This window comes from Lissotriton vulgaris, chromosome 5 (genome assembly GCF_964263255.1).
Source record: "Lissotriton vulgaris chromosome 5, aLisVul1.2, whole genome shotgun sequence".
In the NCBI taxonomy this organism is placed as follows: domain Eukaryota; kingdom Metazoa; phylum Chordata; class Amphibia; order Caudata; family Salamandridae; genus Lissotriton; species Lissotriton vulgaris.
The window spans coordinates 24,851,627-24,866,368 of NC_141693.1; the positions used below are offsets into that span (position 1 = coordinate 24,851,627).

Consider the following 14,742-nt stretch of genomic DNA (forward strand, 5'->3'; position numbering starts at 1 on the left):
CAAATATGATCACTCCACTGCAAATAAAAAAACAAAAATAAAAAACATTGTCATTTTCAACGCTAAGAGCTCTAACTTTCTAAATGCGGGAATGATTGCATTGCAAATGTTTGTTTCCTTTGAGTTCTGGGACTTGGAGTCCTGTCATTTATAAAAACCTGGCCTGGTCCAGGACAACACGCTTGGACCTGGGGAACTTGACAGGGGTGCTTCTGGTACGTATCCCAGAGACCAGAGAGCCCGCCCTGGGAATAACATGCACGTAGGCAGGAGGGGGTGGCTGGGGGTTGGGGTAAGTATTGTGTGGAGGTGTGGACGGATGGTATTACATATGGTCGGAGGGGCTGTCTGTCGTCTGACCCCTCTAGTACTTTTACTTCTTCTTTCGGGCCCCTCTCTGGGGTTACACCACGTCTGTTGGACAAGTAGCATGCTCTGTAGATGGTAGTGGCTGCTGGGGGCAGTTTTGTATGTGAAACTGAGTAACTCACTAACTGGTAGGTTACGTGATGTGCCTTGCAGCAGGTGCAGTAACCCTTATGCTACGTTGATTTGAAACTGTGACTGGATAAAACACGGATCTTTGCAGCAAGTGCATTAACCTCCAGAGTTATCTTGCCAGTACTATTATCCCCTAATAGTTGCTGGGTGGGCACACACATCTCTGCAGCAAGTGCCTGAACCCCAAGAGATCTTTTAAAAGGCAGCCTCTTTGTGATGTGATCAGTTAGGTAAGCCAGAGCAGATTTAGTGTCACATTTGTCTTTGTTGGTGTATTTTAAAAAAAATAAAAGGGCGAGCTGACTAAGGGTGGGCGTAAAATCCGTTTCGCGGGCGAATTTGCGGATTTTCCGCGATCCGCGAATCTCGCGAAATCGCGGTAAAATCCACGAATCAGCGGGGACGAATTTTCAGCCAAGCAAGGGTTACAGCAGCAGGTGCAAAAGTTGAACCTAATTTCTTTGTAACCTTTTGAAAAGGGTTACAAACAAATTAACTTCAACTTGGACACCTGCTGCTAATTGCTTCCTGGCGCCTCGTTGCCTACTTGCAACTATTCTCTGACCCTGCTCTGACCCTTGAAGCAGGGTCAGAGAATAGTTACAAATAGGCAACGAGGCACCTGTCCAAGGAATTAAACCTCATCAGGAAGCACTTACAGATATAAAAAAACAGGAAGAAGGTAGAGGATGGCAAATACACCCACTTTGAGTTGTCAGGAGGGGTTCAACTAAAAGAGACCTTTACAGCACAATTTTCATATGCATTTTGCTAAAAATAAAAAGCTGTATGTTCTGTAGGGGCAACTCAGGAATCTGGCCCTTCAGAGATCCGGCCTCTCTTTCTTTCTCTCGTTCTCTCTCTCCCTTTCTCTTTCCCTCTCTTTCTCTCTCTTTCTATCTATCTATCTATCTATCTATCTATCTATCTATCTATCTATCTATCTATCTATCTATCTATCTATCTATCTATCTATCTCTCTCTCCCTCTCCCATAAACGACTGCATGGGTAACTTCGCTATGCAAGCGGCTCGCGAAGATGCAAAAAGCCCCGCGAACACGCTAAAAACCCAGCGAACACGCAAAAAACCCCGCGAACACGCAAAAAAACAAAAATCCGCAAATTCGCACAAATTCGCGAATTTTGCAGATCGCGAATTCGCAAATCCGCAAATTCGCGGATCGCGAATTTGCAAAATTCACCCATGCTTAGAGCTGACTATCGGAGACCGCCCCTCGTGATTCCACCCTTTCCCCTGCTGCACACTGACCGCCAGTTATGAGTTCCTGAAGTATTTTCGGATCCCAGGGCTGTACATACAGTGGTATCACCTACAGGCATTAAAGGCAATACAGGGCACATTCAGCCTTTAATTCTTGTAGCGTCGATAAGAGAGTTGTTTACTGGGGGGGGGGTTGTGGTTCTTACTCTTCTGTTGGAACTGATGTAGGGGAGTTTGTACAAAGCTAAGAGGCGTGGCCATGTAATTCATGGGGATAAATCTAGGGCCCCCCTATCATTAGAGGGGTGTGGTTACACCACTGAAGGGGGGGTTATATAAACACAGGCCCAAAGTATCATCAAAGCCTAGTACCGTTTGTTCCGCCATGACTAAAACCCCATTACCCCCGTAAGCCACCTCACGGAGACAGTAAGTGCCGAGCAGTGGTCGCTGGGAGGTGGGGGGGAAGGCAGTAATCGTACACAAGTGGGGCCATAGGGGTGGTGCCTTTAAGGCATCTATATGTGATGTGTTACCTCCCCCACCAAACTTGCATGCTTTTTTCCTCCATCTCTCCTTGTGAAAGATACCCCGCCCCACGTTCCTCCCCCATCCCCCCCACCAGCCTCGTCTCTCTCGGGTCAGGAACATGCTCGACAGAAAGGACAGGGCAATGTCTTGCGTTGGTGGGGGGTAGGAGATCTGTTTTTCATGCCCCCCCTGCAGGTCCCCCACTCCCTCCTCAGGCCCCTGCCCCTCCTTTATGTCTCCTCCCTCTCGGGCCCCTCTCAGGGGTCCCCCAGTTTACTTGGAAGAGCCACATGCACAGTTGATGGTAGGGATGGCTGGGGGTGTATGTGTTGTGTGGGGAGCAGATGGAAGGAATTACATGTGGGGTGCTTTCTTCTCTGACCCACTGTACCTCTCTCCCCCAGGCTCGCACTCCCTCCGGTACTTCCAATACTGTCTCTCTGAGTCCCTCCCCGGGGTTCCCCAGTTCTCTGAGGTCGGGTACGTGGATGACATCCCCATCACCTGTTACACCAGTGAGAGCCGCAGGGTGGAGCCCCGGGCCCCCTGGATGGAGAATGTGACTGCCGAGGACCCCAAGTACTGGGAGACGGAGACAGAGATGCTCCGAGGGAAGGAGCAGGGGTACAAGGCCGGTGTGAGGATCCTGATGGAGCGAGTCAACCAGACTGAGGGTGAGTGAGACTGTGGGAGGGGCAAACAGACCAGGGGTGAGTGACAAAGGGGACACTGGGGGAGGAGCAACCAGACCAGGGGTGAGTGACACTGGGTGAGGGGCAACCAGAACAGGGATGAGTAACATCGGGGGTGGAAGGGCAACCGGACCAGGGGTGAGTGACACCGGGGATACTGGGGGAGGGGCAATCACACCAGGGGTAAGTGACACTTGGGGAGGGTCAACCGGACCGGGGGTAAGTGACACCAGTGGAGGAAGAGTAACCAGACTTGGGTTGAGTGGCACCGGGGATGGAGTGTCGCCTGGTTTCCGTTTTCCCTGCAGGAAGTGTGTGTTTGTTGGACATAAACTTCAGGATGGTGCCAGACTGGTTTTGCGCACCCCCTGAGGACCTGTCAGCCTGTAGTCTGGGTAACTCACTCTGCAATCGTAAGTATCCTTAACCCTGAGCCGGTCTCAAATGGATTACGCAACCTTAGAACATGACAACCCTGACTCCCAAGGAATAGTGGTAACAGACCTAGAAAACTCTCACTCGGTCACTTGTGCACACCCAGAGATATGTTGAAGGCGTACACAAAGTGGCATTTAAATATTTATTGAAGCACTGTGATCCTTGTACGGAATATATGTGCTGAAATGATTAGACAGAAGCATACGAGTGTAATTATCATTACTAAAACAGTGAAAAGAATATACAATTCCACTATTGTGCTGAAGCAGTTGATATATTCTGGCTTATGTATGTACTATGTATCATGCGATGACTAGCGTAGCAGTCTAGGGTGAGTGACCTGTCAAATCCCGGTACTGGATGATCTAACTCCCCATTACCTGTGGTAAATGTGTGAGGGTCCCCTCTTGGTCACAAGTTGGACATCCCTTCTCACAGAAAGAAAACAGAAGTCAGCAAGGCTGAGATTCCATCGAGCAGCGGCCTCACCAATGACAGCAGAGGACTCCTCTGTCTAAAACCAGAAGTGCACTCATATTTAAAACAAGTGTCCATGCTTCCGTGCCACGACCTCAGCCTGGCAGACACCGTTCACTTACTTACGATAGCTGTGTCCCTTTCGGACGATGGACAAATAACAACATTTGCACATTGTACCATTGGGCCTTGTACTGAATGTTCAAGTTGGTCGTTATAGTGTACCCATGAAGTAGGCACTGGTGTTTCAGAGAAAGTTATTCTAACCTGTTAAGACAACTTAAGAGGCATGTAAATGTAATGATGTTGTGCTTCTACCTAGGCCTGGGCCACCCACAGGACGGGTGGGCGACCAGACCGGGGGTTAGTGACACTGGGGGAGGGGCAAACCAGACCAAGTGGAGTGACACCGAGGGAGGGGCAAGCACACCTGGGGTGAGTGACACTGGGGAAGGAAGGTAACCAGACTTGGGGTGAGGGACACCGAGGGAGGGTAGGGCCGACTAGGAACACAAACCAGCCCGGGCAATTCAGTTGGACCGGCACCTGGAGGGGGTGGGTGCTAGTGAGAAACACTGCTGCTGCTTTTGTTACAGGGGGGCAATATTGCAACACTGCTACAAAAACGGACCTTAGTAACAAAAATGGCCCCCATCACTCAAAAAACAACCCCCACCCTGCCAGGGTGCCCACTATGGCCGGTCCGGACATGGGGAAGAGGAAACCAGACCGAGCATGAGTGACACCAGGGGAGGGGCAACCAGACCAGGGGTGAGTGACACCGGGGGAGGGGCAACCAGCCCAGGGGTTAGTGACACTGGGGGAGGGGCAACCAGACCAGGGGTGAGTGACACTGGGGGAGGGGCAACCAGACCAGGGGTAAGTGACACCGGGGGAGGGGCAACCCTACTAGGGGTAAATGACACAGAGGAGGGATGCAACCAGACCGGGGGTAAGGCACACTGGGGGGAAGGGGCAACCAGAGCGTAGACAAGTGACACTGGAGGGAGGGGGTAACCAGACCAGGGGTGAGTGACACCAAGGAGGAGCAACCAGACAGGGAGTAAGTGACTCCGGAGTAATTACAAATCAAGACTGGGGGTGAGTGATGGGGTTTGGGAAGAGTATGGTGGAATGGCACGGGAGGGGGGACTCCCCTGCACAGGGCTGTACAACTGTGAATTGAACTTGACTTGGGGATGTAGAGACCCAGGAAGAGGTGGTTTGAGAGGTCAGAGAGGAGGCAGCATTTGGGGGTGCGAGTGTTTGGAAAACGGGGTGACAGATGAAGTCACACTGAACATTTTGAGGGGCAGGAGCTGTGATGGGTGTTTCTGCATGCCCTGATGGTGGGGGGGTAACATGCACCCCAACCCAGGTTGTTCACGCTCCCACAGATACTCTGTACTGTCATCCAATCTCACTTTAGCTCCTCCCCCTCATTATCGGGACAGCTCAATTGAAGTGGGGGAGTTCAGGTCTATACTCACTCTTTGTCTGGAGCTGTCGCATCCCTCCCCTATCCTCCAGTCCTCGCTCTGCTCCCTCAGACCCTCTTGCCCCCCACCTCTCTTTCCCCCTGCCCCCAGGTCTCCCCATGGTTCAGGTGGTGTTTGGCTGTAAGCTCTGGGTGAACGGCTCTGCGGGGGCCGAGGGGAGACAGGGGTGATGGATTTTATCTCCCCCGCTCTTGGTCAATCACTCTGCTCCTCTCCGCCCAGGCTCTCATTTCACCTCTGGGGTTCTCGCACTTACATCGCTCTCTGCTGTTTCCCCCTCAAAGACAGGCTCTGCTCCCCCAGCGGGTTTCCTTGCGTGTCCCTCCTCAGCCCCAGACTATCACACTGCTCCATGATCACATGATCCCCTCACTCTTTCACCCCGTCCTCAAATCTCCCCCTCCTAATCCACCGAGCTCTGGGAGGAGGGCTCTGCTTGGGGTTCTGCTCCCCTCACTCTCTCCCTGTAGGTGTTGGACCCCTGCTCCCTCCTTGGGCCCTCACTCTCCTCTTCTCCCCCCCACAGGTCTTCACATTGTTCAGCGGATGATCGGCTGTGAGCTCCGGGACGACGGCTCCACTGGGGGGTTTCTACAATATGCCTTCGACGGACACGACTTCATCAGCCTCGACAAGGACAGACTGACCTACACGGCAGCAATGGATGCGGCCAGGATCACACAGGACCGATGGAACTCGGACAGGACCAAGGCCCAGCGAGATAAGGAGTACCTTGAGGGGACGTGCATCGAGGATCTGAAGAAATACCTGAAGCTCGGGGAGGAGAGTATGCAGAGAGGTGGGTTATGGTATTTATATAGCGCATACTGCCTCCACCAGGCACTCAAGCGCTTGTGTGGAAAGGTACTGGTAGCGCTGTACTGCACAGAGCTCATGTGGGAGTGGGTCTGGCGGGGGAGGCAGTGTTCCCCTCAGGGGTCGTTGTTTATTTGATGCTCCTGTGAAGTTTGTTCTGCACCCCTCCAACACCCCCCCGCATGTAGTCTCTGGTATTTCCTTCCCCCCACAGATGGTAAAAGGGGGTTTCCAGGGGCAGCGTAACACAGGGGGCACTGCTGTGTGTGGGAGGTTAATGTTATGTGATGTTATAAAGTTGCCCAGAGGTGTCCCGGTGCTGGCTCCAATGAATAACAGGGAACAACCGTGAGGGGGCGCAGTTGTTAAAAAGCCATGTTTTCACCTTTATCCTGAAAGTGATCAGGTTTGGAGCAGAACGGATGAAGAGAGGCAACTCGTTCAAGCCTTGTCCATACCAAAGATGAAGTCTCCACTTAGAGTTTTTTAAATCTGGTCGTGACCAGGGTTCTTGTACATGAGGAACAGAGGGTTCTATTAGGTACGTACCACGTGAATCTTGGTCTGAGGTGGGTGGGTCTAGTGTTGTGTTCTGCCTTGAAGGCTGTACACAAAGCTTCAATCTAGATCCTGTTCCTGGGTCAATGTTTTAACAGAGCTGAATTTAGGGATAACGGACAGAATCCTAGCCGCAGCATTTTGAAGCACTTGCACCTTTCTAAGATGTTGTTGCTGCATGTTAAGGTACAACCCACTGCAGTAATCCAGCCTTGACAAGACCAGGGAGTTCACAACAAGTTTTGGGGACTCTGAAGAAATAAAATGTAAGCTCTGTTTAATCATACTCAGAATAAAACAGGTGGAAGCTGTCAAGGAATGAACCTGTTCCCCAAAGGCAAGCTTGTAGTCCATTAGGACTTCCAGGTTTTTGGCTATCCTGACGGGAGTCGGCGATGAGCCCAGTTCCTCTTGCCCCCAAGATTGAGAGCGGAAGGAGGTATTGTTGTCAGAGAGAATGGCCGTTTTGTCAGAATTCAACTCTAGGCAGTTGTTGCTCATCCATGTGCCGATAGCCTTCATACAAGCATTAAAACTGGTGCAGGTATTTTTGCCCTTCTTAGATATAGAGACAACAGTTTGCGTGTCTTGGGTGTAGGAGGTCAGAGAGAACTCAAAGGATCCTATTGAAGGAGCCAAGGCTTACACATAAACATTAAACAGGGTCGGGCTGATAGAGGATGCCTGTGGGACCCCACACCGGAGGAAAAATGGTTTGGAAACGAAAGAGTCGAGAGCCACAAAGTTTCCTATCCGAAATTAAGAATCGCAACGGAGTCAGAGCTAACCTCTGTACTCCAGTTCTTGCGAGATGGTCCAATAATAGGTATTGGTGGACCGCGTCACAAGTCGCAGATAGATCAAATAAGATAGTGCAGCCCTACCTCCAGAATCTAGGTCCTCTCGATTACCTCTGATCAGATAATCAAAGCAGATTCAGTGCGGTGGCCTTCTCGGAAGCCAACTTGCGTTTCCTCTAGCAGAAGATTTTCCTGAATAAAAGAGGAGAGTTGGAGATTCAAGAATCTTGCCACCAATTTGGCTGGCAGCGAAAGCTGAGAGATCGGCTGAGAATTATTAGGGTCATTAGGATTGAGACTGGGTTTCTTAAGGAGAGGAATTATTGAAGCTAATTCCATGTTTTGGGTAAACACCCCTTTTCGACGTGAGATATTATCAGCCATGACTTCAGTGACCATTTTCCAAATGGAAACTGGACAAGGATCTAGTGGAGAGCCTGACTGGGCTGAAAGGATAAGGTCGAGACCTGATTGGAAGAGAGAGGGGTGATTTCCGAGATAGTGGGCTGGGGGTGTGGAGGGATCCGTACAGGATCAGGGTCAGCCAAAGTTACCCTAGGGCTATAACCCTCAAGGTAGATGCCTTCTGCTTTGTTCCAAAAGAATCTGTCAATACTGTCACACATCGATTGATTGATATCCTGCACTGGCTCCCGATTCATAAGCGCATTCTGTTTAAGGTCCTGACTATTATCTATAGGGCTTTTCATCATCCGGGTCCGCTGTATCTGCGCAAATATTTTACGCAATGCCATCCATCTCGGGAACTTAGGTCAGACACAGCCAACTTGCTCACTGTCCCCAAATTCAGGCTGGCGACAAAGGGAGGTAAATCCTTGGCAGTGATTGGGGTAAAGGCCTGGAACAAGCTACCTCACCAGCTCCGTGAGATCAATACTGAGCAAAGATTCAGAAAATCTCTAAAAACGTGGATCTATACTTTGTCAGACACAGGATGCAAAGGACTCATATAAATGTCACCTCTAGTAGGGACAGTCTAGACATTATCATGTTGGATTTCTCTTCTAGTGGGGACAGTATAGCCGCATACATCTGCTGGCAGATGTGGAGTCTAAGCGCCAAGATGCTCCTTGGAGTGGTAGTGCGCTATATAAATGTCGTATCACATCACATCACATCACATATTGATCTTGGTTGTGTAAGTTTCCTTACAGTATCGAACAATTCTGTGTAAGAATGTTGAGCTCTTTCTGTTAGTTTAGTATAGTGTGCTGCTTTTTCCATCCTTCTCTAGGTTGTCATAGCTTTTGCACCATAGGCACTCTTGCACCATTAACTTGCACAGGTAAACTGGTGCACACAGAGGGGGGGGGGTGTACCAGGTGGGTCGTCAACTCCCCCTCCCTGCTTTAGCAGCTGCAGCACGGGTGGGTTTTTAATGGGCTTCTTCTGTCCTCAACTCAGCTGTCAATGGCTCATAATCTCATAATTAATGCAAAATGGTAGGAAGGAGAATGAGTGAAAGATTGATGGATGTGTGAGTGAAATGGTGGGGGATGAGTGAAGGGGTGAATGGATAGAGGCATGGATGAATGAGTGAAAGGATGGATGTGTGAACGAAAGGAAAGATGTATGCAGGAGTGAAAGGCTGGATGTATGGCCAGGTTGAAAGGGTGATTGGATGGATGAGTGACAGAATGTATGGATGAATGAGTGAAAGGATGGATGTAAAGATGCATAAGTGAAAGACTGGATGAATGAGTGAAAGGGAGGCTCGATGAATGTGAGGATGGATGGATGGATGGATGAGTGAAAGGGTGGACTGATGGATGAGTGAGTGGATGGATGGATGAGTTAAAGGATGGGTGGATATGTGAGTGAAAAGGTGGATGATAGATGCATGGATGAATGAGTAAAAGGATGGATGTAAGGATGGATGATTTAAAGAGTGGATGAATGGATGAGTGAACGGGTGAATGGATGGATGAGTGAAAGAGTGGATGGCTAGATAGATGATGAGAGAGCGAAAGAATGGATAAGTGAGCCAAAGGATAAATGGATGGATTGAAGAGTGATTTGATGTATGGATGAGTGAAAGGATGTATGTAAGCATGGATGAGTGAACAAATGGATGGATGAGTGAGAGGAAGGCACATGGATGGCTGGATGAAAAGTTGGATGGGTCAATGAGTAAAAGGGGGGACAGATGGATGAGTGAGTGGATGGATGGATGAATGATGTGTGATTGAAAAGGTGGATGATAGATGCATGGATGAATGAGTAAAATTATGGATGTAAGGATGGATAAGCAGAAGAGTGGATGGATGGATGAGCGAAAGGATGGATGATATTGAGAGAAAGGAAGGATAGATGAGTGAGTGAAAGGATAAATGGATGGATCAATGAGAAGATGGATGCACAGACTGAGTGGAAAGGGTGTATTTGTGGATGATTGGATGTATAGATGAGTAAAGGATAGATGTAAGTGAAAGAATGGATGAATGAGTGAAAGGAGAGTAGATGGATGGCTGGATGAAAGGGTGGACAGATGGATGAGTGAAAGGGTTAATGGATGGTCGAATGAGTGAAAGGGTGGAAAGACGGATGATTGAGTAGATGGATGGATGAGTAAAAGTGTTGATGGATGGATGAGTGGATGGATGGGTTGAATGGTGAATGGATGAGTGGAAGGATGGATGGCTGAATTAAAGGGTGGTTCAATGGATGAGTGAAAGGGAGGATGGATGGATGGAGTGAAAGGGTTGATGGATGAGGAAAGAGTGGATGGATGAGCGAAAGGGTAAATGAATGAGCGAAAGGATGGATGACTGAAATGATGGCTGAATGGATGAAAGGGGGATAGATAAGTAAAAGGAGGGATGACCGAGTAATAGAATGGTATGCTTGATGGATAAAATTGAAGATGATTGGATCAGTTTGGATATGGAGGGATGGATGGACGGAATGGTGACAGACTGAATGTTGGATACAAGACTGAAAAGATGACAATGTGAAGATGATCCCGATAGTATTCTGTGAAGGTGTTGTTTGAAGAAATGGTGCTTCGACTCCTTGCAGTGGTCGAGAAGGAATGGAGATTGGCTTGTCTGGATTGGAATGGCGTACCAGATCCCAGGAGCACAGCTTGAGGACGCCTGGCAGTTTGTCTTCCTGTATTTCCTGATTCACAAACTGACAAAGATGCTGCCGCCCACCATGTCTGCTCCACTAGCCACCAAGCGCCACCATCCCTTGGCTGTATCGTTTCTTGCAGTACTTTGCAAAAAGAGCTTTGAAGTGATGCCAAGGTCTTTATGCACCTCTTGTGACATCACTGAGTTTGCAAAGTGGCGTGACTGGGTTACAAAGGTGAGCACTCCTTCAAAATCTAAAGCCAAGGTTTCTGCATTTGGTGTCAAGGAATAGTATCCAAGCGTGTTCTGGAGAACTGGTACTCTGGATAACTTTTTCATATGTTGGGATTGCTGTGTAACTGTAGTTATGTTTCCTTCCAGTCTCTCCTAAAACAAGGATTTCACAAACAAAGAGCGGTGCTCGCACCTTTCTGACCGGCTACGCGTATGGATTCTATCCCAGAGACATCGAGGTGAAATGGGTCAGGAATGGTGTAGAGATACCATGGGAGTCAAAGGAAATCCTGCCAAACCCCGATGGAACCTACCAGGTCAGGACGACTGTGGAAATTCAGGAAGGAGATGAGAAAATATACACACTTCAGGTGGAGCACAGCAGCCTGCCAGAGATTTTGAAGGTAGTGTGCGGTAAGTATCCCTCTCCCCCAAGTTTGGAGCATTTCTGTCTAGGAGACATAGGCCACTGCAGGGTGCTAGAGATTAACTGGTGGTTATCAAGCAGTGAGGGTGAGGGGTACTTGTATCCTCGAGAGGGTGATGTCAAACTCAGTGTTGGGGTAGGGAGGAAGTACTGCCAGTCGAAGCTTGCAACTGAGGTCTGGTACCTGTGGGACTGAGGGCCTGAGAGAGCAACGCTGCAGCCTGCAGCTGATTGTGTGGTATGAGCATGGCATGCTCATGGGGAGGACACTTGCATATCAGGGGTTCTTTATTGGCTCACTATAGTTTGTAAGAGATCATGACTGAGGTGTATGGGAAACAGAGAGTACCCTCCGTGAGGGGGCTCGTGCACCTAAGGAATGGGGTTTTACCAGAGTGGGAGGAATCAATGCCTCTGCTGGAGATTGACTGTGGTCTGTAGTAAGTATTTGTTTTTACAGGGAGGGGGGCCACATGCTTGGAAGGATGTGGGTGCTCACTGCAGCTAGCCAAAGATTGACTAGTGTAAGGACACATCATTGTCTAGGGCAGAGGAATATTGTTATGAGGTTATGGAATAGATGACTGTAAAGAGAGATTCAATGACTCCCTATAAGTGAATGGTAATTTCTCTGAATGCTCCATATTTCCCATTGTGTCTCAAGTCCTTCTTTGCCATAGCCCTCTGCTCTTTTGATAAATTATATGGCAGGAACTAGTCAATTATGATTAAATGTGTTCACGACTTATGACATTTGCGCAAAGTTTTTAAAGTCCAGCTTAACAACGTGATGGATCTAAGGTGGCTCTGTCCATGTTGTAGGAGGGACATGTCACTCTATATGATGTCAATTGCTGACAATATTATGTGACTCAGAGAATAAATGTGAGTGGATAAAGTGGTTATACCATTAACAACTACTGCTAGAGCATTTTCTAAATTAGCCCAGTCAATTTCACGTATCAGTTCAGCAGCTTCCTGCAGTAATACTTTCCACAATTCATTGTATATTGCGTACAAAAAAGTGTTTTTCATGTGGCTTTCTAGTTCTTAAAAAAACAATTCTGTAAATCCAGTCATCAGAAAGGAGAGACACATGTTTTTCACCTAATGTAATGTGGAATGTTTTAGCCATTAAAAGGTATAATTTCCCCACGCTATATGTTATTACCACTCTTAAGTGTTGTATCTGCATGTAACGTGGGTCTGGTCTGTTGATACTAAAACCTGATGTGTTGTTCAAAAAGCATGCATGACGACCATTAGTATGTAATGGCCACACTAGCCGAACCCCTGTACTGGAATGTGAAGAATTGTATGTACCTTTTTTGAGCATGTTATTGAGTTTTCAAAATGTGCACATTTGGGAATGTTTGGTTTTTTCATGTCTTTTATCTTGTCCAGGCCAAGGCAGGATGTTTGCTGTACACTTTTGAAAATCATTTGTCGTGGCATTCGACATGCTCTAAAGGAAGCCTCTTTGCCTTGAACGTGCCAATCTTTCAGTCCATGAATAGATTTTAAATCAACATTTTCTTTCCAAAAGTCAAACCCTTCTATTAACATTTGGGAAAGAAAGGAGGCCGAATAAACCACGTTTTTCTCAATTAGCATATTTTTCATTACCTGATAATGGAAAAGACTCCGGATCTATGGGGTTGTTCCCAGCCAAATATGCAAACATTTCTGCAAAATGTTCCCACTGTGTATAATTAAATACTTAACATGGTGTACTAGCTTTCTGTAAGTAATGGTGTGCATATCCATAACAGAACATTTCATCATTATAAGACGTTCCACTACATATACCTTCACCCTCAACTACAGTATAATGATCAAGAAGCTCAGCTTCTTGATCATTATAGAAGAAGCTCAGCTTCTTGATCATTATAGAAGAAGCTCAGCTTCTTGATCATTATAGAAGAAGCTCAGCAAGCATTATAGAAGAAGCTCAGCTTCTTGATCATTATAGAAGAAGCTCAGCAAGCATTATAGAAGAAGCTCAGCTTCTTGATCATTATAGAAGAAGCTCAGCAAGCATTATAGAAGAAGCTCAGCAAATCAGGACCTGCAAGCCCCCCTTTTCCCTGCGGCGCCTGATTTTCTTCCACGCTATCCTTGGATTTTTCTTATTCCAGATAAATGAGGTAATATCACCCTGTAACTTAGCCAACCAAGACGGGTCAAAGTGAAGTGGAATTGTATTAAATAAAAAAGAAACCTTAGGGAGAATAGTCATTTTCACCGAAGTTTACTCGGCCTAATAAGGACAGGGGAAGGTAGATCCAAGCTCCCATAAGCTTTCGACATTCTTTCACAACTGCAGCAAAGTTTAAATAAGCAATCAAATTAATATCTTTAACGATGTTGAACCCCAGATATCGTAAACTTGTACTGAGTTTCTCATTGAATCCCGACAGATCCTCATTCCACACCATTATCTCAGTCTTTGAGGCATTTACCTCCTATCCTGAGACTTCCCCAAATTCCATTGCTAGCTTAATGGCTGCCGGGAACGCGGTGCTAATCTCTGATGTCATGATCATTACGTCATCCGCATAAAGGGACACCTTTTTTCCCATTCTCTTTAAATAAAAGGTTTGATGGTATTATCCTCTCTTAATTTATGAGCAAAAGGCTCAATACAGAGGTCAAATAACAGAGGGGATAAAGGGCAGCCCTGCCGCGTTCCTCTTGTAACCGCAAAGGGTTTGGATAAACCCCCATTTATCAATACGCAGGCCATAGGATTCTGATACAACAGTTTTACTGCTCTACAAAAACCCTTACCCACATTGAATTTGGCCAAGGCCCCCGACAGGTGCAACCAGTTGACCCTATCGAAGGCCTTGGTGGTATCCAACGTGAGGATTGCCAGTGGCATAGAGTTCATGGTCGCCATGTCTATGGCACCGATGAGATTCAGCCATTTGCCTATGCTTTCTTGGGAGATATCCTTATCCTCCTGATATATGTTTTGAAAGAATTCTTTAAAGGCAGTTCTGATATCTACGCCCGATGAAAAAGTCCCAGCATTGGTTGTAACTGAATCAATATTATTACGTGCCTGATTGGTTTTGGACTTCCAGGCCAGTAGTTTGCCGGCCCCCTCACCATATTCAAAGAGGGCTAATTTGCTTGCTTCCTATTTCTGTTGGATGCGTTGATTTAAGACAGAAGTCAATTCCCCCTTAAGTGCAAGCAATTTCTCATGCATCCTCCTACCTAGTTCCCATTGTTTTTCCAAAGTGGCCCTAGATAGGCCGGACCGAATCTGAAAAGTGAACCCGTTTCCTGATAGGGATTTTTGCTTAAGTGCTAGATTGAGGATGTATTCCTTGATGACATAGGTATGAAAGTTTACTAAAATCTTTCTTGGCTTAGTCCTTTGGGGGGTTATGCCTGAAAGGATCCCTATGTATCCGTTGGATATCTTTAGATAACTCCTCTT

At 47.4% G+C, this 14,742-nt stretch overlaps 1 protein-coding gene across 1 annotated transcript in view; it reads left to right on the top strand.

Moving 5' to 3' along the window:
• Positions 1-2,678: 2,678 nt before the first annotated feature.
• LOC147710033 (uncharacterized) overlaps positions 2,679-14,742 on the top strand; it is a 77,302-nt gene continuing 65,238 nt past the window's right edge. The window contains exons 1-3 of the mRNA XM_086919930.1: positions 2,679-2,929; positions 5,888-6,160; positions 11,012-11,278. Coding sequence (XP_086776056.1) covers positions 2,806-2,929; positions 5,888-6,160; positions 11,012-11,278 — 664 coding nt within the window. The 5' untranslated portion in view covers positions 2,679-2,805. The remainder of the gene's footprint in view (positions 2,930-5,887; positions 6,161-11,011; positions 11,279-14,742) is intronic.